Here is a 24,865-nt window from a genome sequence, read left to right as displayed (position 1 = left end):
AATAACATAAAAGAATGCAAAATTTTCTTTAGTACTCTGAGTGGCATTGCTGCCTTCTTCTCCTGGTCACCCAAGAAAACCAAGTTCCTAGATGCGTTTCTACAGAGTTCTAGTGTTGCACCAACTCGATGGAATTATACAAAGAGATTGGTAAATACAGTCTAAGAGATTGGTAAATACAGTCTATGTCCATAGAAATGACTTATATAAGGCATTTGATGCAATGCTAGACAATTCTAGTGAAATTGAGAATGATATTTTGGCACTTGTAAAGGGTTACCTTCTAAATTTGAGAGACTTCACTTTCTTTTTCTGCTGAGAACTTTTGACAAAATATTTGCATTTACTAGTGTTCTATACAGCAATCTTTAAAGTAAATCTTTTGACATTGCCTTCTGTAGGAAGAAAGTGGATGAAACTCACAGAAACGTATCAGGCATGAGAAATGAATTTGAAACTGTTTTTGCAGAAACAGCAGATGAAGTCGGAGAACCATGCAAAAGAAATGTGAATTACAAAATATATTATGAAATATTTGACAATGTTGACAGCCATCTAGAAAGTTGATTCCAAGACATTTATCAAAAGCAGTTCCCACAGATTGAATTCTCTAACTTACTTAGTGCCTATGGTAACCATTTTGATGAAGTCAGGTTGCGAAATGAGCTGTGTTCTATGCTGCTGATGATTTTAAAGAAAAAAACTCATTTGAGTTATTACAAATAATGTCAGACAAATCCATTTCGACATGTTTTCCACAGCTTTCAAAGTTAATTTCACTAATATGTACAATACCAGTATCTACAGCTTCAGTCGAGAGGTCTTTCTCAGCATTAAAACGAATTAAAACATATTCAAGAAACAGTACTGGCAAAAAAAGACTATCAAATCTGGCGGTACTATCAATTGAAGCAGATCTTCTTGAAGAAATCCGGCAAAAGGACACATTCTTTAAAAGGACTGTGGGTTTCTTTGCTGTGCAGGACAGGAAAATGGAGTTCACCATTAAGTAACAAAACAGCACTTTCATTCCTGGCGTACAATTATCCCATAACATACCTGCATTATGTAAGTATTTTAAATATTTATATTAATATATTTAAAATGGTTAATATTGCACTTATTCACTATTATGTCAAACAAATTTATGTTTTTTTTTTTTTTTATTTGCTGGGGTACCAATAAATGTCACTGCACGCCACTGCATTCATTCATTCATTTATATTGTTCTGCCCAAGGGCAGGGCTTTCACTGGAAACCCAGCATTCTCCAGTGTTTCCTATTTCCTGCCTTCCTCTTTGTCTCCTCATATGATCCACATATCTTAATTTCATCTATCATCTGATATATTCTTCTGCCACAAACTCTTCTCCCATTCACCATTCCTTCCAGTGCATCCTTCAGAAGGCAGTTTCTTCTCAACCAGTGACCCAACCAATTCCTTTTCCTCTTCCTGATCAGTTTCAGCATCATTCTTTCTTTACCCACTCTTTCCAACACAACTTCATTTCTTATTCTGTCTGTCCATTTCACACGTTCCATCCTTCTCCATATCCACACTTCAAATGTTTCTGGTCTCTTCTTTTCACTTCGTTGTAATGTCCATGTTTCTGCCCCATACAATGCTACACTCCACACAAAGCATTTCACTAGTCTCTTCCTTAGTTCTTTTTCCAGAAGTCCGCAGAAAATGCTCCTTTTTCTATTAAAAGCTTCCTTTCCCATTGCTGTTCTCCTTTTGACTTCTTGGCAGCAGTTCACGTTACTGCTTATAGTACACCCCAAGTATTTGAAGCTATCCACTTGCTCTACTGCCTCATTTAGAATTCGCAAGTTTACCTTCTTTACTTTTCTTCCTATGACCATGGTCTTCGTCTTGTTTGCATTTATCTTCATTCCATAATGCGCACAGCTGCCATTTAGCTCCAGTAGTATATTCCTTAGAATCATCTCCTCTTCTGCTAACTACGCCATATCAGCAAATCTTATACACTTTATTCTCTTTCCTCCTACTATCACTCCTCCCATGTTCTGAAAACAGTTCTTCACTAAATCCTCCAAGTAGATGTTGAAGAGGGAACGTGATAAAGAACATCCTTGTTGTAGTCCTTCCCTATTTCACTTCCTTCTGACATTTCTTCTCCTGTCCTGACTTTGACTTGTTTCATATAAAGGTTACTAAACAGCCTCCTCTCCTTCCAATCCACGCCAATTTTCTTTAGGATCCCCATCAGTTTATTCTAATCCACTCTGTCAAACGCCTTTTCTAGGTTCACAAATACTATATACACTTCTTTATTCTTCTCTAGGTATCTTTCGCCGATTGTTTGTAGCAGTCCAATTGCATCTCTCGTACCTTTCCCCTTGCTGAAGCCAAACTGCTCTTCTTCCAACTGTTCTTCCATCTTACAATATAAACGTAGATTCTGTATTTGCACAAGAATCTTCGCCACGTGTGATATCAGGCTGATAGTCCTTAACTCCTTACATTTCTTGGCATTATTTTTCTTCAGTATTGGAAGCAACACTGTCTCCGTAAAATCTTCAGGCCAGTCGCCTTGCTCATATATTTCGTTGCATAATGATAGAATTTCCTTCTTGTCTTCACACAAGCATTTCACTAGTTCAATGGGAATTCCATCAACTATTGTTGCTTTCCCATTCTTCATTTCCCTAAGCACTATTTCAACTTCTTCCCTTAAAACAGAAAAACCTTTTTCTTCTTTTGGTATGGCTTCTTCGTCTTGTATAGCCAAGTCATCTGGACGATTCCGTTTCATATAATTCTTCTACACATTTCGTCCATCTGTTCAGTATTCCTGTCTGTTTGTTATTTCATTTCCAATTTCGCTCTCTTATCAACCACATGGATTTGCTTTTATTTGTGAAATCCAAACATTTTACTTCACGGTACATTAAATCATATATTCCTTGTTAGGTAAATTTCATTATGTTAGGTAAAATTCATTTTTATTATTGTTAGTATTAACTTTTCATTATGTATTTTTATATTGGTAACGTTGAATTTATGTATTTCTATATTGGCAACATTTGTTAATAAACACGAGAAGATGGCTGACAACATACCAACTCTCTCTTCATTCCTTTTCTCTCTAGATCCTCTATTTCTTTACATTTCTCTTTCGTCCAGTCTTTCTTCACCTTATCAGTTTCTCTTCTTAGTTCGTTATTAAGTTTTCTGTAATTTCTTCTACCTTCTTCTGTGTTGAAGTTCTTCCATTTTCTCCTTTCCTCCATCTTCTCCAATATTTTCCCTTTGACCCAAGGTTTCTCAATTCTCACACCTACTGTGTATCCTATTGTTTCTTCTGCTGTTGTCTGTATACAGCTTTTTAAATGAATCCAGAACTCATTACTATTCTCAGGTGTGGATTCTATTTTGTAGCGGCTTTCTCTTGAAAATTTGCTTCAAATTTTCTTCTTTCCTCTTTATTCTTCAGTTTTTCCATGTTCAATTTCTTCGTCATTTGTCTTCCTCTTATCTTCTTCAAACTAATACCTACTTTTCCTATCACGAAGACATGATCTGAGTTAATATCTGCTCCTGGTAATAGTTATTTAATTCCAATATCTTCCTGAAAGTAATTAATAATGGCAAATCTTACAGAAAAATAACGAATTGAAGTAGGCCTACTAATGATGATCGGCTATGGTGATAGGAGGAGGAACCAAGAAGAGGTTTGTGTCTTATTTAATGAAATGCATCCAGCAAGGAACATTACTGATTCTATAGTATCTAAAATTTTCATAAAGTTCAATGAAACTGGAAGTGTTAAAATAAGCCAAAGTCTGGATTGTGAAAAAATTCTTGATATTATATTAGCAGTAGAAGAAAACCCACACTTATCGACTCGCCAGCTTGCAATTGACCATGATGTCAAGTCATTTTGAGCATCTTTTGTGAACTGAAATCAACATGTGATACAACACAACAATGCTAATTTTAATTTTAATGGGTTTTCTTAGTTTAAAATCCATGTATTGTATTATTATTGCAGTTAAACTTCAACAGTGCATATCCTACAATGTGCCTTTTTTAAATTATAAATCTAAATAATATTAACATTGTTATTCAATTATTTTTATTAGCTTTATTCACTTATTTCTATTAGCTTTCGTCTGCAATTGTTTAATCCAAAACCTCCTCAAATTGATATATTGATACTGAAGCATTAAAATGTCCCTTTGTTCAGTGCACATACATTGTCATCAAAAGAGGTAATTTTTACAAAACAATAGTTTATAAATGGCAAAACAAAATATGATTTTCTACGTACTGAGACTGAAGAATCCAAAAATGGGGAAAGAATTACAGTGCATCCGCAAATTCATTCCGCAGCGAGAAGAAGGCGATGTATACGTTAGGGACTGCAGTTATGTCGGTAGGTGGGATTCACCGCTAGCAGCTGCTGTTATGTTGGGAGGTGGGATTCACTCCACTCGAAGGTCAACACTGAACACGTGTGAATGATTTTGCTGCCAACTTAAAACTTTCCGCTAGGAGATCGAGCGTCTCTCCTCGCTGTGGAGTGAGTTTGCAGACACATTGTACATGGTGCCATTTAAAAAAAACAGTCTCATTGGCACACTCTTTATAAATGAAAAGCATAGTATTTGAAACTGTGTTCAAAATATTCCTTCTTTGATACCCTACAACTTTTGTATAAATAGTTTCTTCATAAAATTAGAAATAAGTAAGTTACAAGCATTGTTCCATACTTTTTATTCACTCTGTATATATACAGTATATAGCATATGTGCTGTTTTTTCGGGGATGGCACCTTTTTGTTATGTTTTTCATCATGAAACAGAGAAATGTGTTCATAATTAATTCTTCTTTGACCTCCTCTTAGACCTTGAAAGTCTCCAAGTTGAGCGAAAAGGAGGTTAAAAAAGCAGAAATGCCCATGCACTGAATAGTAATCATCTCCTAGCCTAGCACTGCGTATTAGGCAGGTATACTAATTTTGACTTACATACAGTATATATTAGCATTTTTCTTTATTGAAATACATGATCCATGAAACGTAATACAGTATTACTCCATTATGTAATAATTACTGTACAGTACGTCAAATACATTTACAATATGTACTGGACTTAATTCTTTCGAAAAAAGTCATTTACAGTTGTTTGCCATGTGCGTGTTCTGTAAGTCCTCATGTTTAACTACACTTCACTTTCCTGCACTTACATCCTCCTGACGTCGCAGCTGCAGAAATTGAGTCAAAATAGCGTATTATATGGGACTTGAGCGCAACAAACAGGGTATTTTATAATGGCGTTATATATGAAATGTGCAGGGACCGGACAAAAAAAAGTGTATTACATGGGATAGCGTAATAAGTGGGTGTGTCTTATCAAGGTTTTACTGTGTGTATATAATAATAATAATAATAATAATAATAATAATAATAATAATAATAATAATAACAATAACAATAACAATAATAATAATAATAATAATAATAATAATAATAATAATAATAATAATAATAATAATATGTATTACAAAACATACCTTTGGGAGAAATGTTCACAAGTGTTTCCTCTTCAAGGTTATCTGAAGTTTCATCATTTTCCTTTACCTCTTCAGATTTCCTTTTTCTATTCTTAGAATGACGAGAGACCTTTGTAGTGTCAATTTTTTTAGCAGTATTATCAGATTCTTGCTGTGATGCAAATGTGCTTTCCATTCTGCATATCATTGGTCCTCCCGAAAAACCATTTCCACCACTAAGTAAATGCCCATCACTTAAAGTATGAGTTCTTAACATGATATTACATTGTTCAATTTTATTAAGAGTATACCAATGAGAGTTCGTTGGTAAGCAGATCCTCTTACAGACACTGGGTTTATATTTCCTCACAAATGAACTACAGTTACGACTATTCACAGTAGTTTCACTGTCCTTATGAGTTGCAATTTGTTTCAATACAGGAGAAAGTCGTTTCTTAAAATTAACATTCCTGAAAATTGTACTGTTTTGTCTAATACTGTGTAATAAATTTGTGCTCCCTGGCCGTTTTTTACAGACTGCAAAACCAACAGACCTGTGACAAACAATCACACATTACTATAATACAGAGTCAATAGTTTTTCTGCCATATCTGCATGCCTCACATCAGTCTACTCTACAGTACTTCCCGTGAACTAAGTCATTGTGAATCCAACTGAAGAAACAAGACAACAGAGAGACAAACTTAAATGCTTACAAAAGCTGCTTCTGGATGTAATGATTCAATTTAAATTATTTTATATGGTCAAAGTTTCAATAATTTTGTAGCTATTCTTGCTGAGAAACTGAAACTTCAGCTTCTTAAGCTAATTTTTACAAGAATTCCCTTCATGAGCATTCCAATCTTGCACCAGTGTAGTCGACATTTTCTTCATTTATATGCGTCATCTGTTGATTTTCCTAACCAATACTGATTCTGTAGTGTACAGTTTAATTTACCAAATAATGTTACAGTAAGCCCTAAAGGAATATTATCGCTAGAAAACTGTTTTTCAAATTCTCTATGGGTTTGCACACAAAACTTTGCTGTTATAGTGCATATTCTCCTATTATTAAATCCTGCAAGTGGTACGTGAAGGAACATTTATCAGCTGACCAATATGAATGCACATCAGATCCTAGCAATAACTATTACACCAAGGTCAATCCAAGCATGGATGGTTGGTAAGAAAGGAGTTTGAATGCAAAATAACAGCACTACACAATCGCCTAAGAATTATGTTCCTGTCATAAAATCATAATAACAAGAAGTGATTACAGTTAACGACAAGTTGCTGAACCTGAAAACTGAGACAGAATCTTATTACAAATTGAGAGATGCATACAAAAAGCATAACAAACTAATAAAATTATTTTTGAAAATTATGTAGGTGCATTAAAGAAGAACGAAAACTGTTCATTATTCAATATGATATTCCGCATAAAATAAGAAACTAATAGACAAAAAATACAACTTTTTTATTTAAAAAATACTCTGGATTATACCCTTTTCATGCAACTTAATTCTTAGAGGTTGTGGTTTTTAGCTGCCCAGAACAACATGAGCCATTTACGCTTAAACAACATTGCCTAGTTGTAATGTTAAGATTCAATCACTGTCAGTTATGGTAAGTTAAATATGCGCCCAGACAAAATATTGTGGCCACAAAGATGAGAAGTATGAACTAAGTCGTGTGAAAAGCATTACAGTGATAAATGAATCATATTGGATCTTGATGCTATCCAACGTAAAAGTAAACTCTTATGTCTTGCTTACCATAATTAAATGTGATATATTTCTATCTTTAAGTAGTCGACCTTACAAAATTTTTTGCTCTTGACTCATTTTTTCGTTGGCATGTGATAGCCTGTAATATCTAAGGAAATTATGGTTTTCACTGTTGTTTGTGGCACTCTCGTTGCTTTAACAGTGTAGCATATCAGCAAAGTACTGTCTGCATTTGTAAAGTATTTGTAGACATTTTGAATTATATGTGGTGCTTGTTTTTGCACAGGTTTTTCATGACTTATCAGTGATACAGTACTTTTGAGACATCAGGTAGTTTATTAGTACCTACAGTATGTAGACAGCATTCAGTGCATATGTCAGTATTATCAGGAACCCTTTTAATATTACTTTTATTCACTAAAGATTCTTCCCACAGATGCCACATAACATTAAACTTTCGCCACGTTCACCTTTTCGTATGTACAGCCTTAGAAAAGTTTTGTTGCACAGATACTTCATAGGTCCCAAAAAGGAGGCAGTGTGCATGATCAGAGAGCAAGCGACCTAGTTCACAAGAGAAGGACTATACTCTTACCAGCTAAAGACTGAAGTAAATGTAAATAAATGCACGTGGCATAATGGTTCCTGATTGGCTATTGGACGCACAACGCCTCCAAACTCATGCTTGTCATCTTCTTCCTCATATTTTTTTTTTATTAGGTTATTTTACGACGCTGTATCAACATCTAAGTTATTTAGCGTCTGAATGAAATGAAGGTGATAATGCCGGTGAAATGAATCCGGGGTCCAACACCGAAAGTTACCCAGCATTTGCTCATATTGGGTTGAGGGAAAACCCTGGAAAAAACCTCAACCAGGTAACTTGTCCCGACCGGGATTCGAACCCGGGCCACCTGGTTTCGCGGCCATATGCGCTGACCGTTACTCCGCAGGTATGGACTCTTCCTCATATTAAAATAGTTCCTTCTAAAATAATAAAATGTATAATATACATGGAATACGAGTGAATTAAACATGCTTATAAGAACACTTCCTTACGATTTAAACAACATGTTTATATTAGTAGTTTCAGACATTACGTGTTAAATCATTGTAATGTGTATTATGGCAACGCGCATGCGTAATAGGCATTAAATCCCTCCCAAGGTGATTTGCAGCTTCACAGAGCACATCAGCACAGCTGGTATAACAAAGTGCGAGATTTTTTATTAGGTTTCTGTAGAATTAAAGAAATTCTCCACTCTTCAAAGAATAACATTCAATCACGAATCTACAGAAAAAGAAAATCCACTATTCCCAGTAGAGAAATAATAAATATTAACCTTCTGTGAGCATTTTATGGGTTAGTTCAATGAATGTGTTGAAATGTCTGCAATATATCAGACGGTGGCTGCCCTGCGTGCTCACTTGCTGAAAATAATGCGCCCTGGTGGCTGCTTTGGTAGCTAGCTTGCGATTGCGGAGTAATACATTTCGGTTTTGTTTACATCTACTTCAATCTTTAGTTGGAAATAGAGTAGTTGAGGTAATAAAATTAGTTTTGTTTCGTTGTATGTCTGATCATGTGCACTGCCTCTTTTCTGGGACTTATAAAGTATCTGTGTGACAAAACTTTTTTCTAAGAGTGTACAGTACATACATTCAATCAATTCCAATATGACTAAATCGTGAACCTCTACTTACTGTGAGGCTCATACCATTGTACCTGTCTTCCCCTCTTTAACACACCCTCCACTGAACCAACCGGTCGAAATAACTCCGTCCATACTGCAATACTCTGTGCTAACTCATCTTGAACTAGACAAACATATTTTCGTTTTACAAAAGAAAGCTCTAAGAATAAAAGGATATGTAAAAAGATCTTTCAAAATTTAGAAATACTGACCTTACCTTGTGAGTACAGTCTTTCCTTGTTTATCTTCTACGTTAAAAATTACGATACTTTTACTACAAATCAGAACATTAATAATTTTGATAGAAAATACAAATCAGACTTCCACCTACTCTCTGTTAGTCCCTGGTAGTAAAAAATAAAAGGAATTCACTATTCATATGGGAGATAATGTTGTTCACGTCTGTGGAAATCCTCAATTCATATATGCTTCCAAGGTGGTGCTAAATACATAACACTTTGCTCAAGATGAAGCATCCCAGAGTAAAATTTTCCGAACTCAAATTAATCTCCTTAATCGAACCTCTTGGTAGAGACTACTTTAACAAACCAATTCAATAATCATCTTATAGTCTTTCAGTGGAAAGCTGGTGGTTGTCACCAGCCAAAAACAACTGAATTCTAAAAACCCACGACAGAGAAATGATTGTAGTCATTGCCATACAAAAGGCTGACTTAACAGAGGAAAATTTCAAATTTCACCCATTCAGAACTTACAATGTCTATCCGATCTCGACAAATCGCAAATGGAATCTTCATGGCTACTCATAAATCCCTAACACACACAGTTTCTGAAGTATCAAGCAAATGGACGCTAATGATAAAGCTGATAGTTAAAGTAGACACATGAAAATCAATCAAATAATCACTCTTGAATATTTACAATTTATAACCCACCTAACAATAATCAGTCCAATCATGGTGCAAATAACACATGAAGGGGCAAGGTCGACTAGCTAGCTGCTGGCCTCATGTCTATATGCCTCAACAGAGTGAACGATCATCAAACCAGAACAGAGTTATAGCGTGGTCAACACGATGATCCCTCTGGCCATTACAGCTGGTTTTCGAAACCAGATTTCACTACATATATAACGATGCTGCATGGACACCAGTCCTATACACTGGCCGAAATATCATGGGAAAATGTCTTTCTTTCTTTAGTTTATCTAAAAAAAAAATGTGTTTTCAAACTAATTTTCATCATACTTCACTAAATTTAAAGCTTGATTTCTAAGAAATAATGAATTAATTACTATATAGCCTATTCACATTTTTGTGAATTGTATGAAAACCTGTGATGGAAAATACTATACATGAAAGTTATTTTTCAAATTCAGTACGAACTATCAACAGAAGTACCAAAAGGTAAAGTACTGACATATTAAATATTTTGGAGTTGAAATTACAAAAGATGAATACAATGATTCTGAACTAACAGAGAATAATAAAGAGCCGATCTGATATAGCAATGCTGAAAGGAATTTGGTGTACAAATATTTAAAGAAACTAAAATCCATATTTCTAAATTAAAAGCAAACATTTTAATAACTTATGGTGCAGAAACATGAACACGAATACAAAATTAAAATCAAAATTATAGTCAATAGAAATGAATTTTTTAATATGGTCAGCACGATGCTCTAAATTAGACAGAATTAGAAGTGATGGAATAAAAAAGATGAACTTTAAAAATTGTTATACAGTTTATGGAAACTAAACAATTACAATGGTTTGGACACGTGAAAAGGATGGATTCAAATAGGCTAGTGAAGAGGAGCTTAGAATGGGTCCCAACTGGAAAGAAAAGAAGAGGACCTAAGAATACATGGGTAGAGGGAATTATTGGCAAGAGGATTACAGCACAGCGACTGGGAAGAAAAGAATGGAGGAAGAAAATTTCATTTGTATAACAATTAAAAGAATATAATAAATACCTGCAACCAGGTCAGAAACTGCCACAGCTTCTTTCAGAAAGAAAGTAAATCTGGTAGACCTGTGTCTTAATTTATAACATGTGAAAGAACCCTGACCCTGAATAAGAGAATTACAGGCAAAATGGATTCACTTGTGCTTGTGTCACATTTCACTCACAACCCATACCATATATCTTATACTTGCCTTAAATTTTTGTGGCACTGTGTAAGGAGAACAGGTTTCCAAGTGTCAGATAGATTGAGAACAGGAGTATATTTCAGCTTCGTGTCTATTTTCAACTTGGTGAGAACTTGACTGGGAATGTGGCTGAAGAACCATTTAAAATTTAAGGGATGCTCAGCTGTAATGAAATGAAATTCATAAATCAAAACAGTGATTACAAAGTATTGAACAAACACACATAAATCGATTGAACTACAGTGTGACATAAAAATTAATATTCTAACTTTCCTTATGATTGACATTTGTAGAAATAAAGAATTGCCACATATATTATGTGGAACAACTCTGAGTATAAAGTGTGCAGTCTAGCATATCAGATCATTTGCAATTTAAATAAAAACTGGTTCAATAACTTTTAACTGTTTATAATAAAGTCTCACCCAACCATACTGTTCATATTTCTGCCATCTTACAAATTTACCAATTTGAGTAAAGTCTCTACAAATTATTCACTGTCAGATATTGTCCTTTAGTTCTTCTGACTGGATTTCTCTTCTTCAAGAACATCTCGATTCACTTTTGTATCTAGAGCAGTAGTTCTTAAACTTTTTACACTGAGGCACATTTTTCCACCATGTTGCAGCACATCTGTACAGTAGATGCCAATATAACTCATTTCCTCAGCAGAGGCATTTCGAATGCTTGAAAGCAGTACTGATGTATCACATACTCTATCATGGGCTATATAAACCACTGGAACACTCGAGAAGGATCTTCATCACTCTCGACTCTAGCAGAGTATACAGAGTGAATCAGAAGTCTCGAACCAAATAAATATCCATATGCTTGATTTTCGATTACTATAGGTGTCATCAGTATTTATAAAACCAAATGCTCTACCAGTGACATATTCGATTCTAGCCCTCAGCTATCTCAAAAGCTGCCATTTTGGATGCAACTTTGAAATTTTAAATGGAAAAAGGGTCATGTAGGTACTCAAAATCATGTGAAATTTTCTGAAAAAAAAAAAAAACCAATAGTGCAATCTGTTTTGAGATATCTCTAACCGTTTTCAAGTTATTTCAATATAACTGTCATAATGATACCAACATTAGTTACTGCATCTACAAATATTTTGTAATATGGTACAGTACTAAGGAGGCTTTGGAAGAGGTATTTTTATGTAATTCTGGTAATTAACTTTTTCTGCTTTACTGTTTGGTTAACCTGTAACAATATCACTCTTCATTCTGGTGGGTTAAGCCACAGAAATGTTGCAGCAACTGGACGAACAGTTCCCTGGATATTGGATTGGTCGGCGTGCACCAGTAGAATGGCCAGCCAGGTCTCCAGATTTAACACCCCTTGATTTTTTTCTTTTGGGATTACATAAAGAGCTTGGTATATGAAGAGAAAATTGAGAATGTAGAACATTTAAAGAATCATACATTGAAGCCTGTGCTAAAGTCACCCTGGAAATGCTACAAAATATTCTCTCCACATTCGAGGGAAATTATTCAAATCAACTTCACAGGGAGTTATATTGCATAATACACGTCACTGTTCGTTAACAGAAAACCACAATTTAAGTCACACAGAGTTAGTGTGTACTCAATATTGACTGCTTGACGGTTGTCAGCCCACTTTGAGGTCTGTGGATATAGAGGGAAAAATTGGATCAGTGTCTGATAGAGTTCCCGGGTAGCTTAGTTCATAGAGCGTTTGTATGTTTAACTAAAGGTCCCGGGTTTGATACCCGGCCTCCGAACAATTTTTCCCTCGAAATTATTCAAATAAACTTTACAGGGAGTTATACCTGAAAGCCTGATTTGTAAACAGATTATGTTGCACTGCTGAAAAAGTTGTTCTTCCAGTGATTCAAGAGCTCCCACAACCAATTAAAACTTATTTATATGTGTACTTCTATTATCAACATCTTTTTAAATATTTATAAGATAGTATAACATCTTATTTCAAATAGCATCGTTTGGTGCAAAAGAAATACACAAAGACAATTTTATGCCAACGTTTGAAATTCAAGGATGGTGCTTATCATTTAATTGGAAGCCTTCTGACAGCTCTCAAACCTTACAAATATGTTTTGTTTCAGACACTGGCCAATTGTTTGTTAGGTCTAATATAACAGCAAGCATAAAAGTAGAACTGAACTCCAGAAATTATTGTATGATAATACTGTAACAGTTACATTCATAGTTTTAGACACAATTTTGAAAATAATTCAGGAGCAAATTACTTACAAATTATTATGTTAATCATTTACTAAGTAAAAACAAAGCTATATTCGAAAATACCGGTACTAAATTTAAATAAATAATATTTATTTGTAACAGTTCAGCAAAGCACACAGGTATAGCTAGTAGCACAATATGTTATTGTCAGTGAATTATGCAAGGGAGAGGGAAAGGAACTAGATATCCTACCCCATTATCTCCTGACTTGTCTCATGAGTGATGACTTATGATGATTCAAATCTGTCTTCGGACAGTTCACTAAGCAGTAAGGACTATTTTGTGATTTATCATGTTAACTAGGCCTAACACTTATATGAATAAAAGGACTAACAAACAGAAAGACCTAAACAACGATGGTCAAATCAATGTCATCTCCAGAGTTAGAAAGATTAAAATGAACCTGAATCTAAAATGTTCGTGGTGATGATGATGATGATGATGATGATGATGATGATGATGATTCATCACCAACATCGACATCTCAAACAATGTTATACGGATTGTCATTTCAATTTTCTTTCAGCAGAAATACATGATTATTATGCACGAGTTTCTTATTTAACATTTATTTTCTGAAAATAAATGTAAGTATAATGTCTGATACGGTATTATATTTAGATTTACAAACCACAAATCAAGCTTCCTTAAATTATAAAATTGTCTACAAAAAAATGTACTGGTCGGAATGGATATCCGCAGACTTCGAGCACCATGTAATTTTCTTTCATCAAATTACAAGTAGGCCTACTAACAGTCTGTATAATAGTTGAGAAATGAGACAGAATAAGCAATTAATGAAATATCACAAATATTAAAAGTATACTAGCGTATACGGACATCTGGATTTCTGTACATAGATAACATGACAATCAGGTTTATTAAGAATAGACAACCATATAAAACACACTATACACCACACCAGGGCTAGAGTTATCAAGAACTAATTGTTCACGATCTATTAACAGAAATATATTTTATTATTAGGCCTATATGTTTGGCACAGGAAGCAGAAACTCTCCATGATTTTATTTTTATAACAACAATGCTATAAATCTATACAAGAAAGCAAGAAAATTGAGAAAACAAAAAGATAGACAACGATTTATCATTGCAATTTATGTCACTAATTGCTAATAGTCAACATTAATCATTCTAATTGAACGTAAAATGTGGACACCACAGCAAAAAGTGAAGTACGTGCTTTGGCTTGCTGAATTTAAATCTGTTACCAGAGTTTGATGCCGATTTAGTCTACAATTCAATGTGAATCCATCTATGTCGAAATCAATTTTGCAGTGGGATAGAACTCTTAAAGAGACAGGATCCTTGATTCCACAAACAGCAAACATCCCAAGAAAAAAAATAACTGAAGAAACAGTCGATTGTATATGAATTGCATTCAATAGGAGCCCAAGGAAGTCCATTAGGCAGGCTAGGTCATCAGTTACAGATTCCCTAATCAACTGTTCATGACGCTGTTCATGAACAACTCAAACTACGTGCATACAAACTCCAGCTTCTTCACTGCATTCAACTGAACAATAGAAGATTAAAGGTCGATTCACATTATACAGAATGTCGTCACGTCACAGACCGGCAGCATTACATTAAAATATTGTACAACGCGTTTTGTATGGTAATGTTCACATATACGTCACGGACCATCTGGGATTCTCGAGGAGAATGTTTTGACGTGACATGGACAGTCTGCTAGTGTGAATTCCATAGCGGCACAGCACAGCATCGTCACAGTCACATGTTTCTTCTATTTGCAACAACAATGGTGATGAAGTGCTAATCGAAAATGTGCGTGAGGATAAAGAACTCTATGATTTGGGGAACAGGAAATATAGTGATAATATTCACAAAGATGCAATATGGCGAAACATTGGGAAAGATTTAAATAAAACAGGTAAGAATGACATTTCATTATTGCAATTCATTTACCTCTCTGTATTAGAGTATTTGGCCTACAATATATATGCAGTAACAATATTAACATACAGTTTCCAAAACAATCAATCTAGCTACTACTACGACCTAAAACTATGTGACACTTTCTTTTCAATATCCTGATTTAGAAAAATTAAGTACGGTGAATTTTAAACTTAAAATCAAAGAAATCAAGAAAAATTAACAGCAGTAGATTAGTTAAAAATTATGTCAATTGTAATTACTTATTTCATCACACATCATTTCTAATTTATACTATATTGTTTCAATTACTTATAAAGTGACATCAAAAACTTTTCCTTGAATTTTTGTCCTGATTGTACCTATGCAGTGTAAAATATTAGCATGGCAAGTAAAACTTAACACTAAGCAAAGCCTGCATGGTATAGTCAAAAAACAAAGTACAATAAAAATGTAAGGAAAAAGTTTTTGATGTCACTGTACTCGTATTTATTGTTTTTTCTTCTTTTTTTCTCCTATCTATATTTCAGTACTGAACTTACGAACACAAGTGTTACTTTTACGGAGGTGAATTTATTTAACTTAATTTTATGTCTTAATATTTAATATGTTCAGTATGTTTAATTTATATAAAAGTTTTAGCATAACATACTATTATTTTGCTTTTATGTAGGTACTACAAGGCAGAAAATACGAAAGACTGGAGAAAGCTGGGTTTGCAGTGAAAGACCTGCCCTTGAGCAGAACACTAAATGAATTAATTTCAATCGTAAATTGTTCATGCTTTTGTTACATGTTATAATTAGGCTTCGAATGCTTATGACCAAAAAAAAAGTGAAAAAATATGCATGCAAACATGAATTTCAAAATTGCAAAATATGACCTCAAAATGCCGAAAGATGACCAAACATATGAATATGCTAACTTTTAATAAGTAGGCCTACTTAATTAAACATAGTTATTAAATTCATTGAACTGAATTTCATCATTATCATCATCATATCATCATCATTATTATTATTATTATTATTATTATTATTATTATTATTATTATAATTATTATTAATGCTGTTGTTTGTTCGTGTGTATTTCTGAACAGAAATGCTGCTGCAAAAAATAACTTGAAATAAACATTCGAAGCCTAGTTATAAAAAAAAACTGATTTACTAAATATAATGTAGCCAAAATTGGCAAATTTTGTAGATGAATATGTATTATTATTATTTTTATTATTATTATTATTATTATTATTATTATTATTATTATTATTATTATTATTATTGATGTCGTTATTTGTTTGTTCGTATCTATTTCTGAATAGAAATGCTGCTGCAAAAAATAACCTGAAATAAACATTCGAACCCTAGTTATAAAAATATCTGATTTACAAAATATAATATAGCCAAAATTGGCAAAATATGTATATGAATATGTAAGTAAATATATTAGTAAATCTTACAAACAATACAAATTACATTACTGCTTACGAATAATAATAATAACAATAATAATAATAATAATAATAATAATAATAATAATAATAATAATAATGTTTTATTTTCCCTGGTAGAGTTCGGCCATCAGGTTTTCTCTTCCACTCAGGATCAAAGCACATACAGAAAAATACAGACTGGTATACCGGAAGAGATCCAGTTTGAGAAGAAAAGAACTGTTTATATGCCGGCAAACTGACAGTCACTTGTCATTAAATGTGAATCTGTAGCCATTGAACGTGACGGTGATGGTACCGGTCCATGACGGTGATGTTCTGTATAATGTGAATCGACCTTAAGATAAAATTCTGCAACTCATTGACAAAAACCCTTCAAATCTTGAGGAAGTGGTATTCAGTGATGAAGCTACATTTCATCTCTGCAGTAAAGTTAACAGCCATACCTACAGCATATGGGGATCTGAGAAACCTCGTGCTATAATGGAACACCAAAGAGACACGGAAAACGTTAATGTTTGGATTGGGTTAATGCACAATGCAATTATTGGTCTATTCTTCTTCTTGGAGAAAACCGTGACTGGGCACAGTTACCTTGATATGCTAGAAAATTTCGTTGTGCTCCAAATCCCCCTTGGGTCAACATTTCAACAAAACTGTGCTCCACCACATTATTACCATGATGTCAACAGCTTCCTTCATAGAAATTTTCCTCGTCATTGGATTGGAAGAGGAGGACCCAAAGCATAGCCACCAAGGTCTCCAGATCTGACTCCATTGGATTTCATTGCCTGCAGATTCGTGTAGGACTTTGTGTATCAATAACATCCAATCCAAAATTTGTTACAATTTAGACAACACATCAGGTTAGCAATTGACCGCACAATGCCTCAAATGTTGCATAGAACTTGGAGGGAACTGGAATATTCTTTGGACATTTACAAAACAACAAAATGTGCTCACATTGAGATATAATGAACTGGATGTAAAACTTGGAGAGTGTTATATACATTAAAACAAATTTTCAGTTAATTACCCTCATTGTTAAGTCAGGTTTTTCTTTTATTTCTGGATATCTCTAGGCTAGACACCGTATACTTTCTCAATAACAAGGATTCTAAAATTTACGCTATTTGAATGCATTTTTCTGATCCAGGAAAAATACTATGTGTCTGTGTGTGTGCGCGTTTTTTTTCTTCTACCACTGTTTACGTCTCGTGTAATGTTGCTTTAATATAAAGGGGAAAGCCTGTAACAGTGGAAGATACTAACTTCACATTGTATTTTTAGTCGAGGGAAAATACTCCCTTTTTCTGTTTTTAAAATACATGCTAATCTAATTCTACCACAGTTTGTTTAATTCTCGTGTTATATTGCTTCAACGTAAAGGAAAGGTTTGCAACAGTGAATAGTAATACACCTAAATATATTTTTAAGACCTCACACTACTCTCACAATGAAAGGAGATATGAAATAGAAGGCTTGGTCCCGGTGCGCAAGTACACCCGTAATTCCAATGTTTCAATAAGCTGATATAGCTACCAGTAAAATGGATATATTTCTATGGTTTGAATGTGTACAATTACCACGATTGCTGAAACAACATCTATATATATATATATATATTGTCCACACCTGTGGAGTAACGGTTAGCGCGTCTAGCCGCGAAACCAGGTGGCCCGGGTTCGATTCCCGGTCGGGGCAAATTACCTGGTTGAGGTTTTTTCCGGGGTTTTCCCTCAACCCAATATGAGCAAATGCTGGGTAACTTTCGGTGTTGGACCCCGGACTCATTTCACCGGCATTATCACCTTCATCTCATTCAGACGCTAAATAACCTAAGCTGTTCATAAAGCGTCGTAAAAATAACCTACTAAAAAAACATCTATATTTAAAAGAAATACCAAGAGATTATTGAACTTCTTAAGTGAAACTGAGACGTTATTAAGTAGCTGAACCCCATTAAATGCTACAAAATGCTTTACTAATGTAAGCAAAAAGTTGCATCATTAAGCCAACATAAAATTTACTTTCGTACTGTATTCATAGCAATGTATCAAAACAGCTTGCCCTTATAAAGTTTAAAACAGAGTATACATTACCACTGAATTTTAAAGTATGTAATTTAAAACTTTCATTATATTATTCATTATAATGTGAACGCAACTAACCTCTTCTGATAAAAGTTGGTCCCTTAATTGATACGCAAGACCTAAATGGTCTTAGTACGTTTATCTGTGTCAATTGTCGAACCACATCAAGTGTTATTCCGACCTTAACACACATGTCAGTGATGTAATTTAATTTACAGAAAACTATATATCCCATTACACATTCGTTCTCGTGCTACCCGCTAACCTTCAGACATTTACGATTGTCATTTGTTACAGCTTTTTTGCCAACGAGTTTTCTGTAAATTTATCACAGGATAGCCACAAGATACAACTTAAATTTCCATTTCAACCTTTTCTTGATCTATAGTCTTAAAAAGTAGTTTACATAATAAAGAATTAAAGCTATTAACATATAATTATTTTAAAATATAAAAGCTGTATTTATCTAGTATAGTGAAATAATGGTTATTATTTGAGCCTTGTATTCGATTCCATGGGTCTGTTATCTTGACTTGGCCTTTTAGTGGTCTCCAAGTTCCTTCAAGCGAATGACGGGACAATACGAGTAAAATTTTAAGCCACGAACCGACTTCATCCCAGTCGTAAGTTTCCACAATCATTTCATGTTCATCATCCTATCTTTAATTGTAAAAGCTCTATAGGTCTGCCACCTATCCAAAGAAGTAACGATACCAAGTAAAATATAGTAATGGATATTTTGATCCATAACATAGCTTTCGTAATTCGTGGGTACGACCACAATATATTAGACTGTGGGTACGACCATCCAGATCCTCTAGACTAGACGGCATTTCGGAAGGCGGTCAGTTGCTATATGCGCCATAGCATTTCTGGTATGTGACGTCACAAGCGTGTATAGTAGAACCAATCAGAATCAGTCTATAACAAGTACTTCTCAGGTTCGTTTGTTCACATATGAGTTTTTCAATACATTGAATAAGTAAAACCAAAATTTACTGTGTGTCTAAGATAAATAAATGGAAGAAAAGACTGTAAAAAGACAAGCATTGCACAGGCAGGCGCGGGAAAAAAGTGTTTAAGGTGTATCATTATTGTAAAAACTTTGACAAGCAGAACGCTGCCGGCCATCTTGATGCTGGCTGCACCATTGCCAACGCGCAAGAAACCACTGCCGAAGGATGTGGTGTGGAATTGAGAACCGTGCAAAGAATGCTTTTAGTGAAGGAAAGAGGGTTTGTTTCGTGTCATGCTTACAGTAATCAACGGCTGAGGTCATTGTTGTCTTTTTATAATTAAATTCCATCCTGACCTATTTGTATTGCACGTGCGCGTGAAGTACGATGTGACAATGTTGTAAGCTGTCTTTCTCTATCTGTCTCTCTCGACGCAAACGCCAGCAGACTACCGCATTCCGAATTGCCGTCCACTCTAATAAGTAAAAATATAACGGTTCCTTTTATAAGACATTATCAATTTGCTCACTCTGCTATTGGTAGAGTTGCCTTGGAATATTTTAAGCTCTAAAGTGTCACATGATCTCCTACAGTTCTTTAAAGCTACGGTTTCGTTACGACGATCTTCGTCGAATGAACTTCGCTGACGATTGATATCGCCAGCGGTCATCGTCAGAGAGTGGTTTCTTTACCGGCGAACTTCGTAGGTGGATAGTTTATTGTTTTATATAGTTGACCATGTCTGATCAGCTGATATGTGGATGACAATGTGATAATGTTATAATATTAGTTTTGCCTTGAAAAACAAGTACGGATCTTTTAAGTAGTTAATGTCATGTTTATAAATAGATATACAGAGGGGTCTTTTAATTAATTGATATTAAAACATCTTGAAAATGAACCCACCAATTTTAAGGAATATTTCAGACTTTCTCCCGAACAATTTCATTTTGTTTTAAGTTCAATTGAAAATGATGTTGTCAAATTACAAAATTTATTCACAAACCAATCAGCCCAGCTGAAAGATAAGCATAACTTTAAGGTAAAAACCAATTATATAAAAACTTTATTTTTAATGTTTACAATGTTATTTTTTTTATTTAGGAGCATTTATTTAGGAAATAATGTTACAAATAAAAAAATAATGTGAGAAGGAGGTTGTTGCACTTCTCTCCTTTGCTCGGAATTCCACTTCACTTACTATTTCACACTCAAACTTTGCTTCAGTAGCTATATCTGCCGCATCGTGTGTGTTCTTCAATTATGAATCACTTTACTCAATTGTATTAACAGTTCTGGTTATTGCAAAATATAGATTTGTTATTGTTTACATTGATTCTTCTTTTTGGCTCATGTCGAACAGAGATTTGTGTTTAATCAATTAATATATCGTCCTCATTAGTGAAGAAATTGCAGAAAGATTTCTGTTTTACCGCCATTATAGTATGTATGATGTATAAATCACATGTTATTAAATGATTTAATTCATGACCTACTGTAATTTTACAATTGGTTTCTCGGCGATGATCGCCAGGTTTTTGCTTCCAAGGCAAACGCCGACGATGTTCGTCGAGCCCAGAGACGTTCGTTGACGTTCATCGCCGTAAAGAAACCATGCACATTCAAATCAACGGGACAGAATCCCAGCGAAGATCGCCAGCGATGATCGTCGGCGAATATCGCCGTAGCCAAACCGTAGCTTAAAACGCAAGGGTCAAATTCAACCTGGTACTTAAAAAAAATGTGGGTATGATGATCTCCTACAGTTCTTTAAAAGGCAAGGTTCAAATTCAACCTGATACTTAAAGACGCTATAGAAGCAAAAGTGAAAAACTTCTTAAGTCCTGAGAACCAAAATAATTGTCTGAAATGCAATAAAACTGTTCTGTGTTAAATTTGCTTGACATATAAAGATATAAACAAAAATATGGTTAATGAAATTATCTCTGAATTATTTCACGTAATTTTATGAAATATGCTTCTATTAATATTAGTTTTCTTGCATTTCTAATCATTTTGGTTCTCAGGACTTACGAGGTTTTGCACATTTGCCAGCGATAAGCTACAAACCCAGAGTTCCTCGATGATGACAATAATAATAAAGCTATGGTTCCAATATGGCACTGATCTAAGGCCGGTTACACACTATACCGGGAAATGTGTAATGTGAAATGTGCGCGAGAAATGCGCAAAATCGAAAGCATTGTTTTACAACTACATACTACGAGTTTCTCGCTCACTTCGCGCGAGGTAAACACATTTCTTGCTCTGATCGCTAGCCCAGCGAATTAAGACACATTCGGCCTCTGTCAACGATTAAATAAAGTCTGCACGCTGAGATCCGGAAAACATTTTCAGCTGTTTTAAATTCAGAAAACATAGCATTATTGATCTAATATGTAAGATCGGACTTCGAAACTCTTGGGTATGACACACGAGACGATAACTATAATGCTACTAAATTGAAGACTTCCCCGGAAAAAGGAATGTAACATCAACATTAAAATATGTGATGTAGGTGAAAAAGGACATTTTAAAGCATTTATTTATAACAATACTCACTTAATTACAAATGGCTTTTATGGAACCCGAAGGTTCATTGCCGCCCTCACATAAGACCGCCATCGATCCCTATCCTGTGCAAGATTAATCCAATCTCTATCATCATATCCCACCTCCCTTAAATCCATTTTAACATTAACCTCCCATCTACGTCTCGGTCTCCCCAAAGGTCTTTTCCCTCTGGTCACCCAACTAACACTCTATATGCATTTCTGGATTCACTCATACGTGCTACATGCCCTGTCCATCTCAAACGTCTGGATTTAATGTTCTAATTATGTCAGGTGAAGAATACAATGCGTGCAGTTCTGCGTTGTGTAACTTTTCTCCATTCCCATAACTTTATTCCTCTTAGCCCCATATATTTTCCTAAGAACCTTATTCTCAAATACCCTTAATCTATGTTCCTCTCTCAAAGTGAGAGCCCAAGTTTCAAAACCATACAGAACAACCGGTAATATAACTGTTTTATAAATTCTTTCAGATTTTTTGACAGCAGACTAGATAACAAAAGCTTCTCAACCGAATAATAACACGCATTTCCAATATTTATTCTGCGTTTAATTTCTTCTCAAGTGTCAGTTATATTTGTTACTGTTGCTCCAAGATATTTGTATTTTTCCGCTTCTTCGAAGGATAAATCTCCAATTTTTATATTTCCCTTTCATAGAATATTCTGGTTACGAGACATATCATATACTTGAGATACCTCTTCACGATAGAAAAATCGGAGTGCTGTGTCAGCAAGTCGGAGTGTGGCTCCCATATTTTTTTAAACAACCGTAAACACTAATGTGTATATACGAATCGTTGAGGAATTTTATGCACAGTTGACGCTCAAGAACGCTTGAACGCTTTCTTTCAACAGGATGGGGCGACCTGTCACACTTCACGCGAATCAACCTCACGAATTCATGAAAGATTAACAGAAGAAAGACTGTCAGCAAAGGATTGTGGCCGCCGCGTTCGCCGGACCTTACCACTTGTGACTTTTATCTGTGGGGCAGTCTAAAGGGAAAAGTGTACGCAAATAATCCAAGGATATTAGAAGACTTGAAGAACAATATTCGTAATGAAATTTTGAGAATTGATGCAGCAGAGTTGCACAAATTGTATAATAACATGTTATGGCGCGCCCAAAAGTGCATTGAAGCACAAGGAGGTCATTTTCAGCACCGAATATAAAAGATAAGATCGTTTCAGTAAATACAGACCTTTGCATTAGCTTATATTTTATTTATTTCATTTGTTGTTTGTATCTTTCCACGACAAATTTTAAAATACCATCCTGTGGGCAAAAGATCCTTGGGCAGACCGTTCAAGCGTTGGCAAGAGACCGTAACAGGCCACCAGGCCCAATACATGCAAGGATGATGATGATGATGATGATGATGATGTTTGTATGCGCTCGTGGCGGGCCGGTTTTTCATGTGCCATCCCATATAATATAATCGAGTAGTAACACGATTATTCGTGCGTTTTGTATGTTAAGGACGTGCAGTTTTGAAAACTATGTGGGACTACAAAATTTGAAAAATTGAAGTTATTACGTCATAATTAGTCTACATTAAAGAAAATATTCACAAAATGGATTTTGGTGTCAAGGTTCCCCTACTTTCTTATTATATGCATAGACTATATAGGCCTATGTACAGTTTGTGAATTAAGTACGGAATAACTGTTTTATATATTCCTTTTATGAAAAAATACCAAAAACAAAAGTTGTTGGAGATATCTCACTGAAAGTTATGGCTGTGGGCTCAAAAAAATATTGATTCATGTACAGAGTGTGGCAAAGAAATAACTTTTTTTTAAATGGCACTCTATATTACATTTTACATATTTGAAATCTCCATTCATTTTTACATACAAATAGAAGTTTGGCTCAGCATAAATGATGCTTTGATAATGTAACACAAAATAAATGTGTATTCATATATGGAGTAGGCTATGAAACAAACAAACTGTGTCAGAGAATGTTTAAAATTATAATAAATGTTCAAAGAAGCATTCACGGCCAAACAATGCTCCAGTCTATCACGAAAGCAGTCCATTGACTTTCTCACAATTTCAGGAGTGATCAGTTTCATCTTATTACTAATCCTTAATATGGTCGTTAATACTGTTTAGTCTATCACGATACACCCTGGACTTTAACTAACTCCACAGAAAGAAATCCAATGGGTTGAGCTGAGGTGATCTAGCTGGGCATTCAATGTGCCCTCTTCTTCCAATCCACATACCAGGGAACAACAATTGGATGAGGAAATCCATTACTCTTCTACCATAATGTGGAGGTGCACCATCTTGTTGAAACCAGATGTTCCTTTGATACACACCAGGAAACAACTGTCTGAATGTTGGGATAACATCATCATGCAAAAGCTGTTGATGCTTATCAGAGTTCATATTTCCGTCTATTAAAAATGGAACAATTTTGCTGCTTTCCACTAAACCTGCCCAGACATTGACTTTTTGTGGATACTGTGTATATGCTTCTGCCATCCAATGGGGGTTATGAGTAGTCCAATACCGACAGTTATGGCGATTGACGGTGCCATGTAGAGAGAAAGTTGCTTCATCTGAAAATATGATAC

General features: G+C 34.7%; 1 protein-coding gene across 3 annotated transcripts in view; it reads right to left on the bottom strand.

Moving 5' to 3' along the window:
• LOC138703272 (ATP-dependent RNA helicase DHX30-like) overlaps positions 1–19,085 on the bottom strand; it is a 104,288-nt gene extending 85,203 nt beyond the window's left edge. Inside the window, exons 1-4 of one of the 3 annotated variants that reach the window (XM_069831018.1) lie at positions 18,829–19,085; positions 17,252–17,448; positions 11,063–11,219; positions 5,543–6,075 (exon numbers count right to left, since the gene is read on the bottom strand). In XM_069831018.1, the coding sequence (XP_069687119.1) occupies positions 5,543–6,075; positions 11,063–11,219; positions 17,252–17,303 (742 nt within the window). In that variant the 5' untranslated portion in view covers positions 17,304–17,448; positions 18,829–19,085. The remainder of the gene's footprint in view (positions 1–5,542; positions 6,076–11,062; positions 11,220–17,251; positions 17,449–18,828) is intronic. The other 2 variants (XM_069831017.1, XM_069831019.1) reach the window with 2 other exon arrangements.
• Positions 19,086–24,865: the final 5,780 nt, after the last annotated feature.

Source organism: Periplaneta americana, chromosome 7 (genome assembly GCF_040183065.1).
Source record: "Periplaneta americana isolate PAMFEO1 chromosome 7, P.americana_PAMFEO1_priV1, whole genome shotgun sequence".
NCBI classification, from domain to species: Eukaryota; Metazoa; Arthropoda; class Insecta; order Blattodea; family Blattidae; genus Periplaneta; species Periplaneta americana.
The sequence above is the reverse complement of the archived record's forward strand: the minus strand, read 5'-3'. Positions and strand labels throughout refer to the sequence as shown.